This window comes from Notothenia coriiceps, unplaced genomic scaffold (genome assembly GCF_000735185.1).
Source record: "Notothenia coriiceps isolate Sejong01 unplaced genomic scaffold, NC01 NC01_scaffold00024667, whole genome shotgun sequence".
NCBI lineage: Eukaryota > Metazoa > Chordata > Actinopteri > Perciformes > Nototheniidae > Notothenia > Notothenia coriiceps.
Window position 1 is genome coordinate 6,256,067 of NW_011357368.1, and position 16,543 is coordinate 6,272,609.

General features: G+C 41.3%; 2 protein-coding genes across 2 annotated transcripts in view; one reads left to right on the plus strand and one right to left on the minus strand.

Moving 5' to 3' along the window:
• Positions 1 to 8,456, plus strand: part of LOC104955458 (contactin-4-like) — a 38,806-nt gene extending 30,350 nt beyond the window's left edge. Inside the window, exons 7-13 of the mRNA XM_010782784.1 lie at positions 2,737 to 2,886; positions 4,308 to 4,378; positions 4,745 to 4,979; positions 5,405 to 5,514; positions 6,684 to 6,870; positions 8,031 to 8,143; positions 8,244 to 8,456. Of these exons, the coding sequence (XP_010781086.1) occupies positions 2,737 to 2,886; positions 4,308 to 4,378; positions 4,745 to 4,979; positions 5,405 to 5,514; positions 6,684 to 6,870; positions 8,031 to 8,143; positions 8,244 to 8,456 (1,079 nt within the window). The remainder of the gene's footprint in view (positions 1 to 2,736; positions 2,887 to 4,307; positions 4,379 to 4,744; positions 4,980 to 5,404; positions 5,515 to 6,683; positions 6,871 to 8,030; positions 8,144 to 8,243) is intronic.
• An 849-nt stretch (positions 8,457 to 9,305) lies between these two features.
• LOC104955281 (pleckstrin homology domain-containing family A member 7-like) overlaps positions 9,306 to 16,543 on the minus strand; it is a 17,665-nt gene continuing 10,427 nt past the window's right edge. The window contains exons 4-10 of the mRNA XM_010782563.1: positions 14,074 to 14,154; positions 13,260 to 13,409; positions 12,623 to 12,724; positions 12,273 to 12,384; positions 11,358 to 11,488; positions 10,646 to 10,834; positions 9,306 to 9,410 (exon numbers count right to left, since the gene is read on the minus strand). Coding sequence (XP_010780865.1) covers positions 9,315 to 9,410; positions 10,646 to 10,834; positions 11,358 to 11,488; positions 12,273 to 12,384; positions 12,623 to 12,724; positions 13,260 to 13,409; positions 14,074 to 14,154 — 861 coding nt within the window. The 3' untranslated portion in view covers positions 9,306 to 9,314. The remainder of the gene's footprint in view (positions 9,411 to 10,645; positions 10,835 to 11,357; positions 11,489 to 12,272; positions 12,385 to 12,622; positions 12,725 to 13,259; positions 13,410 to 14,073; positions 14,155 to 16,543) is intronic.

A 16,543-nucleotide genomic window follows, 5' to 3' on the forward strand; every position in this document is an offset into this window, starting at 1 on the left:
GAAAAATTTCTCATTGGACTGGAGGGAATATAACTTATCGTTGTTATTACAGTAACAATCGATTACTTTAAAAGGTACGACTTTGTTGCCGTTGACGTTGCAAGTAACAGGAGAAGAAATCTCTTCTGTCTTACTACCTATGTGCCTAGCACAAGTTTAGTTATCCGTGCGTACTGGATTTAGTCCCCATGGTTGGAAAAAATCCTACTCCGATGAAAGTTTTATTTGTTCAGCCCCGATGAAAAATGAGCTAGAAAAAAAACAGAAAAACGTCACATATATAAATTCGTGTAAAATTGTAATAATATACGAATTGAAAATTGAAACCCACGACAAACCCAGAACCTGGGCAAAAAGTCACAAATGTTTATTGTACATATTGTTAAATTAATAAAATTTGGACGAAATAAACGCCCACCCCTGAGTGGTTTGAGGAGGTCCCCTTAAAAAAGAAAATTTACAACTTCACTTTACGTAAGGTAGACCTCGTGAAAACTCGTTTTACCTAACTACCTATGTCGAAGGTTGTGAGTATACTTTCCCTCGACTATGAAAATATTAGGTTTGTAAATCCTATACTAGTGTTGTATTCTTTAGTAAATTTGAACAAATAAAATAGAAACAATGATCAATTCGTAAAGATAGAAAAGTAACATGACGAATAAACTTGATTAGTGAGGGTGAAAATTGACAAAAAAAATTCCTTAATGCGTACACATACACACGTAGTTCACGTATCTTATATTATACGTCTCAACGTTGTGTGTGTGTCATTTTGAGAACGAGGAGTACACAACATATCCGCCGTACTATCCGGCAAGTTACCCGACTCACAACACATACTAAGACGTACTTCCTTTTAGTCGCCCTCCACGGGTAACGAAAAGAAGGGCTGAGTTCGACCAGGGCGTTAGTTCGTTCTTGCAGCTAACCAGCTAAGTAACACCCCACCCCTCCCCACAGTCTATATATATCCTCAACACATTCATCTATCCCAAGCGCATACTAACTCCAAAGCAAATACGTATCCCATCCAAGAAAATAATGTAAAGGAAAAAAACAAACACATAAAATATGAAAAACCTAAACGAACCGCTCGATAAAAATCTCGTACCGCGAGCCGCCCGCGTGAGTTCAACGGGGACGCCCGCTGATCACGGCGCCCGTGCACAACCGATGGGGACCGAAGATTATATATACTAGTGCGGTGTTGTGTGTAAGTTGTGATTCCTTTTGCGTCTGGACAAACCCTTTAGCAGTTCTCATCTTTCATGTCCATAGAACACAACTTTACATCTCAGTTTCATTTTTCAACAGTCTTTTATTCATCACCTCATTTCGATGGTCTTTTGTTACAGTCGCGTCAGTTGCGCTTCACAAACAAGAGCCGATCGAAGCGTCGGGGACGTGTTACTTTTCCGGCACAAAGGGGGCTCCCCTAGGTTTGTCCGCCGTAGTTCTGCATGAGATCGTTCTTGGACTATTTATTATGTACGTCTGTCGCCGAAGTACCATCCGGACATAGGTGTTGCGCCGACGGTCGCGGTGTCACTTTCCTCAGACCGACCTACTACATCGGCCACTACCCCGACGCGTAACAGCGGAAAGACCTCAGCGTCCTCTCGACCCGTCACGACAGACACTAGAGCGAGCGTGGCTGTGCGGCAACAGACCTCCTGGACGCCTGACTTACGTTAACGTATTAATTGTCTCCACTTAAACTCACTAGTGCTTCGGAGGGCGAGTAGTCTTGGCGTGATTCTGCACATCGTGGAACAATGTATAGTTTCCGGAGGCACTCCGAAATTAATTCCCGATGCAGCGAACCACACACGTACGCCGCCTCGAATAGTCAGTCCGTCGCACACACTGACACGGGCCGCGGAGTGTTTCATAATGAGACCCTAGACGTCGTCGAGCTTTCTCTGTTAGCCTCCGCTAGGTAAATACTCGTTCCTTTCTCCCCCGATCTAACCTCTTCTCGTGATCTCTCTTTGTTATCTTTCTTATCGTCTCTCCCCCACTCTCTTCCGCTCACAGACACTGACAATTTCGCGGTATCTAATGGTACAACGACAACAGAACCGTAGTGACGAGTTTAATAATATTTTACCCCGAACGGTACTATAAACGGTCTCTACTATTTTTACTCGGTTAATATCAGTATTAAGGCTACTTATTTGCGTAACGGTAGAGTTGTCCGTGGAACCTCGCGTGATATTTATGTCAAACAATTTCCCGTTACTTATGGGTTTACATTTGTAGTGGCGCCGTCTATTCGGGTCACGTGCACTCAGTCTAAGCGTTTGTGTAATAATTTGTTTCGATGAGTGGTGTGTACAGTCACAATCACACACGTCACAAAGGGTATGTAACTAAAATAACACCGCCCGACGGTTTAATTTATCAGCACGGCGGTGCGCTACCTTAGATATTTTTTTTTTTTTTTCGATAATAATAAAAAAAAATTAAAAATAAACCATGAGGTTACCTATGCACTCACCCGACTACTAGCCTTCCAACCCGGCAAGTTTAGGACGGGACCTTGGGTACTTTTTACTGAAGTAAATTCCAAAGCCTCTTTACTTTGACTTGAGTAAAGAAGTATTTCTACTTTTACCAGAGTATTTTTAAACACGAGTATCTGTACTTCTACTCGAGTAAAGGATGCGAGTACTTTTGCCATCTCTGTGTGTGACAATGTGGTTTTTGAAAGAACTCATTTCCTGTTCGCAGTGCCTGAGGAAGTCAACGGGAACATGCTGACGGCCACGGTGTCCGGTCTGAACGCCTGGGTGGAGTATGAGTTCAGGGTAGTGACTCGCAATACCGTGGGCCTCGGAGAGCCTAGTCCAGCCTCGGCCATGACCAGGACAGAGGATACCAGTATGTGAAATCTTACACTTCATGCATACACCCAAATTCAAAGGTTTTATGGTCATATGCACAAAGCTAGATAAAGGAATGTAGCGATTTTGAAATGATAACTTACCATTGAAAAATCTGTCTCTTGATTTCCCTCTGGATTCAATGATATCTTCAACCATAGAACTCCACTCATTTGTAATCATAAGTTTACATGGATAACACACTGCCAAGTTTCCAATTACCTGCTGAAAATAAAAGTTTTGGACAGTGAGGAAAGGAAATGAGCTCATTATGAAGATGGCTGGTACCTTACAAATCAACATAATTGGATACATTTGGTATCAGTTTAAGCATATTCCCTTTGGCTATTTCGAATGAGCCATTATTGTGAGCATAGCATTTTCCGTTTAAGACCTTTTCAGATAAGCTTTTCATATTTCTGAGCGTTCTATTTTACGTATTTACTGCTCTTTCACAAACTTTCTCTGAAGGTTTTCTTTGATTGAAGTTTGCGAGACAAGTCTAGAGCCCTTATATCTGCGCAGGAAAGCTTTATGTTGAGTGTTTTGCTTTGTGGAGAGGTAGCTTATATAAATGGTTTAGCTGAATCAATGGGTGTCAAGGGTTGGTCACTTCCTTTTATTTTGCCTCCATTTGTAAAGGTAAGTGGTAAATGGACTGCACTTATGTTACGCTTTTCTTTACAATTGGCCTCTTATATACTAACACACACATTCCAATGGGGATGGGGCCGCCATGCAAACCCCTGTCCTGGCTATCATAATCAATTTGGGATTCAGAGTCCCGCCCAAGGCCACTTCCATGTGTAGACATGATGAGTCAGGGGTCAAACTGACTAATCTGTGAGAAGTGGACAAGCCAAGCCTTAGTGTGAGAGCATGAGACAGAGTTTGAAAACATGAGTGTTAGCAGCTAAGGGAGGACTCTAAAAAGGATAAAGGTATCCTAATGAAGTTTGGATAGAAATCCGGGTTCTCAGTTCCTAAGCTACTACGGCAATGGCCAACATTACATTGGTAGGATATCAGATAGGTCTCAAAATGCTTCAACAACCATTTACTGGTACAACACATTAAATGTGATGCTCCACTTACGATAGGCTACCTCCTACACATTCAGCATTTCCATCACACTACAGTGCACAAACAGCTGAGTAGGAATGGGAATGAAGTGGGTTGAGTTGAGTTTCATCTGCAAAATACTACGTATCTGACTTCGTGTTTATGCATGGTGACATTTGGGCAATATCACTTTTTCTCTGAAGTGCACATCCTTGTGTTCGACACGAGTTGGCTGTAAAATAGAAAACAGTATCTGCAGCAGGCAGTCTTGTCATGAGGCTACGAGTGTAGTTGATGCTTGTCGTGGGGCTTTGTAAACTGCGCTCTAATTGCTCTCCTCTGGGTTTTACCTCTCAGTTCCTGATACAGCTCCCACTGACGTCGGAGGTGGAGGCGGCACAAAGTCTGAATTAGTGATAACATGGGAGGTAAGTCATCTGTCACATTTTACTGTTCTATCCATCGCCGGGTAATGGTTTTGCTTAATTGTGCAGAATTGAACAGAGCAATTTTATGGCCCACATTATAGCAAGACAGTCCTCCGGGCTCAGCCACCGAGTGCAAGAGAGCACTTGCTCTGAAGGGTTTTGCACTTTAGCCACAATTACATGGCCATGCAGGAGGGAAAGATAAGGCGGAAGGTGATTGCTGAGTGTTTCTGGGTGGTAACCGCAGAGAACCGGGCTGTGTCTAATCCCAGAAGACCTTGTGGAGGTGCAGCGCAGACAAGGGCCTGTCTGTTTCTCTGTCTGTATGCGTTTTAATATCACTATAGTTTTGTGTTTTGCTCCCAGCCTGTTCCCGAGGAGCTGCAGAACGGAGAGGGCTTTGGGTACATCATCGCCTTCAGACCCGTGGGCACAGTCACGTGGACCCGGGCGCTGATCTCCACTCCCGGCGTGTATCGTTACGACTTCCGCAACGACACCATCCCAGCGTTCTCGCCATTTGACGTGAAAGTGGGGGCGTTCAACAACCGAGGGGAGGGGCCCTTCAGCTCTATCGCCACCGTGTTCTCGGCAGAGGAAGGTACGTGAAGACTTCACAGCCCGGCAGCTGAGTGATGCTTAAATAAGCTATAATCTCTCTCCTTACAAGTACGACCTTGAATCGTAGTGATGAGGAGATATTTCTTTTTCCACTGCGGTTATTTCCCTCCCCCTCTAAGCTCGAAATGTCAACTTATATTAGTTATCATGCTGGTAGATTACAGGAAATCCTAGCAGACACTTACCACACGGCGCTGTCAGGGAGGTATTCTGTTAATTGAATTTGCTAGGCAGATAGTCTTCCCTTATGTCAGTCATAGATCCCATTAAAAAGAGAAAGGGGGGGGGAATAGCTTCTCAGTGAAACGACTGGTCTGTTCTGTGCCTTTCCTCGTATTGCGGATAGTGTGTGTGATGGTGTTGGATGAATGTCTGGGATTCTTACCCACACTCTATATTTCACAGTCCCCGGTGTGTCTCCTAAGAGGGTAAGGACCAGGATTGTGTCTGCGGTGCAAATTGAAGTGATCTGGGAAGCACTTCCTGCGATATCGGAAAGAGTGCTCGGATATGAGGTACGTCGGGAAATCATTCTCTCCCTTTTTAAAAAACACGATGATTGACCTTCTCTTTGCTGCGTGACTATCAGATCATAACCATTCTTTCTTTCTTGTAATATTCTACTGATTCTTCTCATGTAGCTCTGCAAGGATTTTGTTTTTAAATGTTATAATCTAATTAAGTGACCCCGAAACGGTGGTGCATCAACAGCAAAAAAAAATAAGATAAAAAAACCTCATCCTTTTAAGAATGCAAAGAGGATTTGCTGCCCCCCCCCCCCCCCCCCCCCCATCTCCCACCGGTGCTCTTTCAATATCTGTCACCTCTGGCCCTCCGCACAAAGCCCTCGAGTTGCCATGGCTGTGTCCACATTGTCCTTTCAGAAGAGAGCTTGTTTCTCCCAACGCGGTATTGAAGAGGGTTTAAGCTTCTGAATCTCAATAGGCCCACCAACACTATGGAGCTGTGCATCGCGCATATACATCGCTCAGCCTTTCACTTCCAGTTGAATGTAATTATCATAATTGCAGCTTACGTTACTGTAAACCTAATAGTACCGGTAGGGCTTTTCATCTAGAACTTTAATTGAAAAGAAATTGGAAATACAATCATTTAATGCAACTGAATAGTATCCCTGAGCGCGGACTTCACATTTCAATTGAATTTTGAATTGACTTATCTCTTATGTCACTTTAATAGTAGACACATTGAATAGTGAAGATGACCCAAAGCGAGCGGCAAATTAGTTTGTTTGGTTTATCCAATATACCGCTACCTGCAACCCTTAATTGGAGGCCTGAAGGAAACTCTGTATCTTACCCAGAGCATGCTTAGAAGTCTGAATCAAGATGTATCCATAACCTATCGATTTGTCTCGGGCAAAAGCACAAGCTGAGGTTGTTTTAATGGACAAAACAGGCAATAATCATGTATTTTGCTTTCTGGGTCAGTTATCATATGACCCTCTAATGCCCTTTTCATATGGTGGTTGGGAGGTTGTGCATTAGTAATTGAGACGATGAAAATGCATTGCTCATCATTACTCACTGCCTTCCCTTCAATTCCCTTCCGTAATATATAGCGTTTCATATTTCACGATTGGATATGAATTGAAAAAATCCAGTGAAATGCACCACGAAGAATTGGCTGTTGCCCATGATTGTGACTGTTTTTCCTCAAACAGGTCATGTACTGGGAAGACGACACCAAGCCTGACACTATTGGCAAAGTGCGCATATCTGGAAACTACACGCTGGTTAACATTACGGGGCTGAAAGGAAACACAGTCTACTACCTCTGTGTGGCTGCATTCAATACGGGCGGCCCTGGCCCACAGTCTGCATCCATCAACACCACCACAAAGAAACCACGTGAGTCCTTCACCGACAGCCATTTAAATTACTTCCAAATGGTCCTCTTCGTGAACCATGTCCCCCTCTCGGAAGACCTCGTACTGTCCTCGATGTGACAGGCATAGCATTGCTTCAGCTCCGTCTGTTCTGCTCACACGATCCAATGTGATAAGGGATCTTTGCATTTCTTTGGGGGAAAAAAGAAGAAAAAAGTGATCAATGTGTTGAGTGGAACATTCCTGCAAAATGGACAAGTGATGTGCAAGTACAAGATGTACAATCTAAGAGAACGGCTGTGCATAGATGAAATTAGGGATAAGAGCTTCCGATTATCTGCAATATGAGTGAAAGAATAACCATGGTGATTCATGACACCAGGATACTCAAGTTTAGGATAGAAAATAGAAATGAATGGTGGCCTAAGACTGACTCACTGGTTGTAGATTGTAGTTCTAAGGGCACTGCTTAGCTGAGCACGAGTCGATTGTGATTGGTTCAAAGATATAACGCACTGTAGAAACATAATACAAAAATATTTGTTATCATAAAGATATAACCCTAACTCAAGCCAAATTATAATGGGGGCAGTTAAACCTTTCTTCAGCGCTGACACAATACTTTCCAAATTTGTATTGAAAGTTTTCTACCCGGCAATACAAGAAAACAAATGTAGAACAAAGTGCAGCATTTAGAAAAACAGAAAATGTAACTGAAATACAGATATGCAAATAGGTTTAGGCTTTAAATGCTAACAGGGTAAACAATTGGAGTCTACGACAGGAATGCGAGGTCTCTAGCAGCTTGAATACCGAAAGAGTTAGCCAGCAACGTTACACAATACAGAAATGGACTGCAAAACAGAAAACTAATAAATAATTAAACACAATGCTAACTTAGCACATTTTTTCTGTACTTGGTTGTGTTTTCTCACTTTGCCTTGCTCTTTAATGCTTTGCATGTTGTCAATTTGCGTTTGTTTTCTAAGTTGAAGTGTGTTGACTTCTCAGGGCCGCTGTTGAATTCAGTCTGTCTTTATTAGGCGCTCTGCTGCAGCCTGAATGTATTATGCAAACTGCAAACAAATCTGTACAATGTTCTAGAATCTACGTGCATGCATTGAAAACAGTTAAGCTGCAGAATATCCTGTTATATATTTATACTCCTTTTCCTGGTTCTAGCTCCAGATCGGGCTCCACTCAACATACAATGGACCATGATTGGCTCCACACTTACGATGCACTGGGATCCTGTCGTTGCTTTTGAGACAGAGTCAAAGGTCACTGGATACTTGGTGGGTCTCAATTCGATGCAAATCTCTAATGTATCTCTTGAATCAGGGATGACTGCTTTTGCATTAGTTCATTTTTCTACGTCACCCTCTCTCGGCTCAGGTCGTGCTGAAAAGACATCGCAACAATGACATCAGCACTATCTCCACCAACAAGACCACCGTGGAGCTCAGCCTCTCATCCTATGACAACTATCTCATTCAGATCAAGACCATGAGTGAGGGCGGTGAAGGTGTGGGCAGCGAACCTATCCACATCCATAAATTAAGTGAGTTGACTGATGTGTTCCTCTATTTCACATCATTTCCCTTTTGATCCCTGATAAAACTGTGCATTCAATAATTCAGAGAGAACATTTAATTTGGCTTCATCGTCTCCCTTTCCAACCATGTGTAATAGACTTATTTCGAGTACAAGAAAAAGCGACCTTTTTAGAAATGCGTGCGCGGAGTCATCCATCTCTGCCATTGGGTTATTATTCCTTGTTGACTGGCTGCACAGCGCTGATGCATATAAAGCAGTTCTGTGCTCCCATCCCGCTGCTCTGCAAAAATTGTGAGGCGGCTCTTTGATATGATACCAACTTTATCTTCCTGTGGTAGTTAAGAAGCCTTTCCTGTTGAAAGTCAGTAATAATGTAGATATGGGAAAAAGTCACAGTAAGCCTTTTGATTTATGATGACTTCTCAGAGATTTTGAGCATAGCACGGCAGATTTTTGTTCATTTGATTTGAGCAGAGATGGCAAAAGTACACACATCCTTTACTCGAGTAGAAGTACAGATACTCGTGTTTAAAAATACTCTGGTAAAAGTAGAAATACTTCTTTACTCAAGTCAAAGTAAAGAGGCTTTGAAATGTACTTCAGTAAAAAGTACCCATAACTAGCAGCTGTTTTAAAGAGTACCTGACCTCCCTTTATATTAATAGAACAATAATGTCATTGTTAGCTAATGAATGTTTCCATGCTGAACAACGGCAACATGACAACGTTTTCATTGGTCCCTCTTCTTTAGAGAAGACCAGGAAATGATGGATACACGGATCGTGTTCAAATCAATAGGCACGCAATGACTCTAAATAATAATGATCACGCCACCAAACACACATTCANACACCAAAACCCAGTTTGTTTCCCGGAGAAAAATATCAGAATAACCAGATGTGTATCATTTCAGATACCTTTGCCCTGGAAGTACAGGTAGTCCATGTTGGCCCCCGTGCTCACGGCCGGCAGCTCTGGTTCACTCAGGTACGACCGCATGTCCGTCTGTAACCAGAAAACATTCAACAGGAAGACAGAATGTTAGCTATTGGTACTAAAACAACTAATTGCATTTGAAACAACAATTACAAAATCATTCAAACAAGCTTCGTTCTTCATTCTTGCTCAAATGAATAACCCTGTATCACACCTCACGTCTAACTAGCAGGGAACCTCCAGAACATTACTTTAGTTTCTCTTTAACCAAATTTCACTCTGCTTTCCATCCTTCAATAACCCTGAACAATTTGCATATAGCTTACTTAAAGGTGACCTATCATGCAAAATGCACTTTTCTACGTCTTTTCTACATGAATATGTGTCCCCGGTGTTCCAGGGAACTCACCAAGTGTCAGAAAACACAACCCTCTCTATTTTCCTCCATACCCAAATCTCTTAAAAAGGGCCTGGAACGGATCTGATTCAGACTGATCCAGATTTGAACACTTCTATGACGTCACAGAAGTGGCGCTACGGCTATTGGGCCAACATTGCCGTTGGAAAGCGCTGGAGATGCTGTAGTACATATGCCAGGCCTGTAGGTGGTGCTGTTCTCACAGAATCAGCCCATGATGCAAAGACAGTGTTGAATTGAGCGAAATGAGGAATGGCTAAAATGCATGATCTGTTTGGTATTTTGAAAAATAAAAAGTATAAATATGCCTTATATAGGTATGGTCCTACACTATATTATTCAAATATAGCATGATAGGTCCACTTTAAACTTGACATTATTGCATTTAATTTTGTATACAACAGCAATTACTTTTTTGCAAATGTTTTTATAGTTTATTTAGTAGTAGCTTGTTAGTCTATTATAGGGTGTTTTACCTTATTCTGTATATGTTTATATACTCTAGATACTTTTATATTTACTGTTTGTTCATTTTTTACTTTTTTACATGCTGCAGTAACAAAAACAAATCCCAGTTCAGAATCAATCCATGATATTTAACTAGACACTAGATTGTTAAACACCTGAACCATTCATCTGTTTGCAACTTATACATATCAATATTCCAATTACTGTACATAGACATTTTTCCACTATTTCTATTATATTCTATTGTATTGTATTTACTTGCACTATTTAATCTGTTTCATTGTGTTGCACTGTTGGAGGAGCCTGTGACCTAAGATGTTCATTGTCATAATGTACATTATGTACACATGAGAATAAAAGCCTTGAAACTTGAAACACTAGTGGGGAGATGAATTGAAGTAACTTAAAGACAGACTACCTCTCCGTTGGCGACGTACTGCCCGCCCTCCCGGTCCCTCTTCCTCTCGTCTGATTGGCGCTTCAGCCCTCGCACCGACATGTGGCGGATGACGGACGCCTCTTTGGGGAGCGGCGGCACCACGGGGGGCGGGTCCTCGGTGTCATAGAGGTGAGGGAGGGGAGGCCTGGGGGGGGCGCTGTCCTCGGCCTGGACACCCACCAGGAGGGAAAACAATATTCAGTATTTTAGAAGAACCAGAATGTAATGCTGAGGAAGACCTCGTGAACAACATTATCCAGCCAAAAATTCACTAAAATGAAAGACTCTAATATTTATCTTAATAAAAACCCAATCATCTACGTGAAAAAACACCAGAAGAAATCAAAATAATGTTTTTACTTACTCTTCTTCTAGTAATACAAGTAAGTAAGATCTTCAAAAGGGAATGTATAGAATAAAATAAATACTCATTTGAATAACAAATCAATTTCATTCATCTGATGATGGGAAAAATGGGCGAGGCATACAACAGGAATATAGAAATGACGAATAATGTCCTAATTATTAAATTATTGTTATTTTTCTGATTTGTGGATTGTTATTCCATGATTCTTGTTTTGTTTTAACTCATTTTGTTGTGTTACCACATTACTTTCCAAAAAAAAGGCAACAAAAATAAATCCAATATGAAGTGAACTCTGTGGTATCTGAGCAGACGGGGGACACTCACCCACTTTGGCACGGTGCTGTGAGGCAGCGTTTGGGAGCGGGCGTTGGGCACGGAGCTGCGAGGCGGAGGCTGGACCTCGGCGCTGAGAGAAGGCACGGAGCGGTCCGACACCGAAGGCACTAGTTTCCTCTCTGGGGAAAAAACAGAGAAATCAAAGTCAATCTTTCAGTTTGTGTATAGGCTACAGACAGAGAGAGCGAAATACCGTTTCCCACAATCCCAAATACAAAAACATATAGAAATATGTATATCCTATATATACACAATCAACAGACACATTTATACATATGCACATATTAAGACCTAAATAAAAGCACAACAATCAATATATACAACAATAACAGTCACTTCAATAGCTTTGGGAATGTGGTGTTAAAGTGCAACATTGTCCATAGCAGCGTAAAAAAGTGTCTGGTGCTGGATTTGAGTGTCTGAGTGTGTGTGTGGTGTTAAAGTCCAGTGGGGGCAGGGGGGGAGAGGTGGGAGAGAGAAATCAAGGTTTTTAACTTATAAATGTTAGCATATGTATGTATATGTGTACATATGTATGTGTATGTATAGAATTTTATTTATTATTATTTATTTATTTATTTTATGCAACTGGATGACTAACGGGAGAGCTACCTCTGTATGAGCTGTGCTTTCTGCCCTCTCCTTTTCTAATCATTTAGTTTGTTTTTCGGATGTCTAAACGGTCTAATTGTTGAAATAGTAGAATAATAGTAATAAAATAAAAAGCAGTCCTGAAATGGAGTCACACTCAGAAAGGAGGGGAAAAGTCTGACCACATTTATATTAAAAGAAGTAGAAACACAGCCATGATGACACAGATTATATTTATACTTTATTGATCCCCATTTTCAAAAAAGAAGCCACAGTAGCTGATAATAACCGCGGGGTTGCTAGGTTACTCACCTGGGTTCTGGACAGAGTCGATGGTGATCTTGTAGTTGGCTTTGCTGGCACTCAGCCCCCCCATCACGTCCTCGATCCTCCACAACTCGCGCTTCATCTCTCCTTTCTCCTGCTGCGAGATGCAAACACACACACACACACATTTTATGTTTGTCATATGTCGAATGGAAACCTGTGATTCAGGAATTGTCAGACATTATTAAACCAACAGCTTGTAGAAGACAACAGGACAAATGTAATACAGACTGTTCAAACTCTACAAATAACCTTTAAGATACCCAGTTTATGAAAACAGATGCTGTAACTGAAAAACCAGTGAATCTGCTGTGAGCTGCAGTACCGGCTCTCACCTGAGGGGTGGCACTGTGGTTCATGTGAGCCTGCAGCGCCGTCCTCAGCTGCTCCATGGACCTCTCCAGCCGGTTGTACTCCTCCCAGGCCTGAGCCATCTCCTGCACACACACAGTCTTAGGTTACATAATATAACATATACATATACTACATACATATACTGTCCATGTATAGCAATGAGATCGAGTTTTAAAAAAAATGTATTCACAAACTTAATTGCAGGCATCATTGCGGCTGGGTATCAGTTCTTAACACCAAAATAATGATAGTTATAAAATGAGGTACTCTATTGGTATCGGTTATCTATAAGGGACACACATTCTATTAAACATAGATGCAAACTTAGTAGCTGCATGCATTCAAACACACATGCATACAAAGAGACACACACTTATTAAACACACTTTTAAATACTATTATGAGACTTTGCACACGTGTCAGTCAATACATTGGATACATATCTGTGGTGTTAGAATAGTATCCTTATTAATACTCTGATAGATTTAAACCTTATTCCTACCGACTACACATACAGTTTGTTGTGCAAAATTCAAATTGGCTGGTAAAATATTCAAGAGGCTAGTAGCTGATACACCCACAATAATACATTTGTGCACCCTGTGATGGCATACACACCGTGGAGAGGCGTGATATTTGGGCCCGGATGGACACCAGGTCCTCCTGCAGCAGCCTCTGCTGGTAGGAGATCTTCTGAGCGTGGACCGGCTGGTCCTGGTACAGCTCCATCTGCTGGTGGGACACGTCCAGCACACTCTCCAACTTGTCCTGTTGGGGTGAGGAGTCGTACAGCATGAGGCCAACCAAAGCAACTATACAGTAAGACCTACTAAATCCTGCTTTTATGATATTCGGAAGAGGACACTTTTTCAACAATGCCTCCAGAGGGCAGCATGTTCGTACACTCAATCATAAACTTCCATTAGATCTAATTTTACTTAACTGGAAATGATTTTCATTCTTGTCTTTACAGTATATTTATTGTGTTTAATATACTTTTTAGTGGATTCAGCATCCTTCCAAGAACGGATGAGACTGTAGTGTCTTCAGTGTTGTGTTTTTGGAGAGGTCTGGTAATAGTGAATACAATAAATCAAAAATATGGAGTCTGAAAAATCAATACCCAAATTGAAATTGGATGTGCACTGCTCTATACTATTTAATACCTGAATCTTCCTTTGTTTTTACTCCATTAGCTCAATTGACCAACATGTATCTAGCTCATTTAAAAACATTGCTACAAGATACAGAGACAATATAGCAGAATTCAAACAGTAAGGCCAAACAAAAGCAAGATCAAAATAATAATAAAGGGATTAAAGATGATACAATGAATAAAAGACCACATCACAAGTCTGAAAATGTGTGTTTTTAAGAAGGCATTTCAACTAAATCACTGATTCTGCGAGCCTTATCTACTAACTGTTCATACCTTATCTTCCTTCAGAGAGCTGATCGTCGCCTCCAGGTCTTTGAGGATCTTATCCTGCTCACACAGCCGACTCAGCTTCACCTGCAGGGGGAGACACTGAGTGAGCACTGAGCGAGAGAGGGGAGTATTGTGTAGAGACTGTACACACATTAAAGCACTTCTTTAGTAACTAGCATTAATAATAATAGATTTATTTTGTTAGCGCTTTTACAGGTGCTCAAAGACGCTTTACAGATATAGTGGAAAGAAAAGAAAAGAAAGGAAAAACAAATAAATATATAGTTAAAGTTAAAGTCAAATAATACAAAAACAATCACACATGAAAAGCCAGATTGAAGAGGTGAGTGTTTTGAAGGAGGTGAGGTCGGTGCAGTCTCTGATGGGTTGTGGGAGTGAGTTCCAGAGGGAGGGGGCAGCGACGGAGAAGGCTCTGTCCCCCCAGGTCCGGTGATTGGTGCGGGTGGGGATGGATAGGAGGTTGGCTTCTGATGAGCGGAGGCAGCGGGAAGGGGTGTGGTGGTGCAGCAGGTCTGTGAGGTAGGGGGGGGCTGGTTGTTGAGGGCTTTGTAAGTAATCAGGAGGACTTTGAAGTGGATTCTTTGACGGACGGGGAGCCAGTGGAGGTTCTGGAGCACGGGAGTGATGTGGTCTCGGGAGCGGGTGTGGGTTAGTGGTAAGTTTGAGAAACTGGCTCGAGATNTGCTCCACATGTACTATCCATTGTTAACCAATCAGAAGTGGCCCATGATAGAAGGTGAAAGACAGACAGATTGATCCAATCACCTGCCAAGTATTTTTGAAAGTACCTGCCCTTTAGATTTGTGTTTATGAATTCATTTCAAATAAAATTTGAAATGAATTCATAAACACAAATCTACCAAACTATTGAATTATGACATTACTGTATCACGTTTCAATGTAAGGAATGGTACATCAAATCTCTCTGGAGTGATTAAGCGGCTGTTGACATTATTCCATTCCTATTTTTCATGTTGGTTATGTATTTGCTTTATTTGTTTGAAATGCACCTGATTGTACTTTAGGCAATAGTTTGCTCAAGGGTGCCCTGTCCCTGGTAAACATCCAAATGCCTCCATGAGAAAAGTCAGATCCAATAAAGAAAAGAAAATTCTTCGAGACAGTTATTTTACTAACCTACACAGTCATGATCTTAACCCCATCCCAAACATTTGGGATGAACTGCGAAGTAAAGTGCAACAAACGACTAATTTGATAATCGATTAATCTATCGATTAATGAAACGATTAATCGACTATTCTGACTATTACTGTATGCCTTGCACAATTTCTCAAATGCTCTCATTTAGCCATCAACTTTTAGATGTAGCCTGAGGTTGTTTTAGGCATGTGGAAACTAACAATGAAAACAATAAAGATGAATACTTGATATATATAAAATATATATTATTAAATTAACTTAACAAATTGTGAACAAAATTAACATTGCTTTTTATTTAAATAATATTTCACATCAAAAGAAACAAATGTTTTAACAAAACATATTAAATAATGTGATGACAGAATAGCTGAAACTTTAACAAAATAAAGAGTAACTCAGTTTCCTCTAATCATTAACCCATGTTTGTATAATTGAGTTAACTCCGTGTGTTGCTGCTAGCATACATAACACCTGACGTGGAAACGTTACTCGTGGATGGGTCTACAGCGCTACTAGAAAGACAGTCGAAGCCGGTGCATTCCTCCGTCTGAATGTGGTGCACTTTTGCTAAATGTTTAGACAAATTGCTCGTGTTACCGCCCTGACATGCTAAACTCTTATTGCACTTTTGGCAACGAGTATTGTCCATGTCTCCAGTACCGATAAAAAGACCAATAACGTTGGAGCTTAACGGTGCGTAAAACACACGTGATGACGTCACCAACGAATCGACGACTGAATTAGTTGGCAACTAATTTGGTAATGGATTTTAATCGATTAAGTCGATTAGTTGTTGCACCCCTACATTGCAAGCCTTGTAAAATGCAATGAAATCCATTTCTTGGTCTGAGGTTAACATGCAAATGCAGCGGCTTCCCTGATGCATGAATGTCCAGCATTGTTTCTCTGTACAACAGAGCAACCCTGGCTGGGTCTGGCATAGTTTTCCAATCTATAATTGAATACAGATTTCAAAATGTCAAAAGCAATAAACCAAAGGTTTTAAACTAGGACCACGAGCAGGTTGTTACAATACACAACACACCTTCAGTTGTGACAACTGAAGGTGTGTTGTGTATTGTAACAACCTGCTCGTGGTCCTAGTTTAAAACCTTTGGTTTATTGCTTTTGACATTTTGAAATCTGTATTCAATTNCATTGACAGCCACACTCTATCTGCCCCCCTCACATCCGCAACCTCGGAGTCATCTTCGACAGTCAGCTCAAATTCACCACAAAAAAAATTATATCAACCACCACATCAATCACATCACCAGGACCGCCTTTTTCC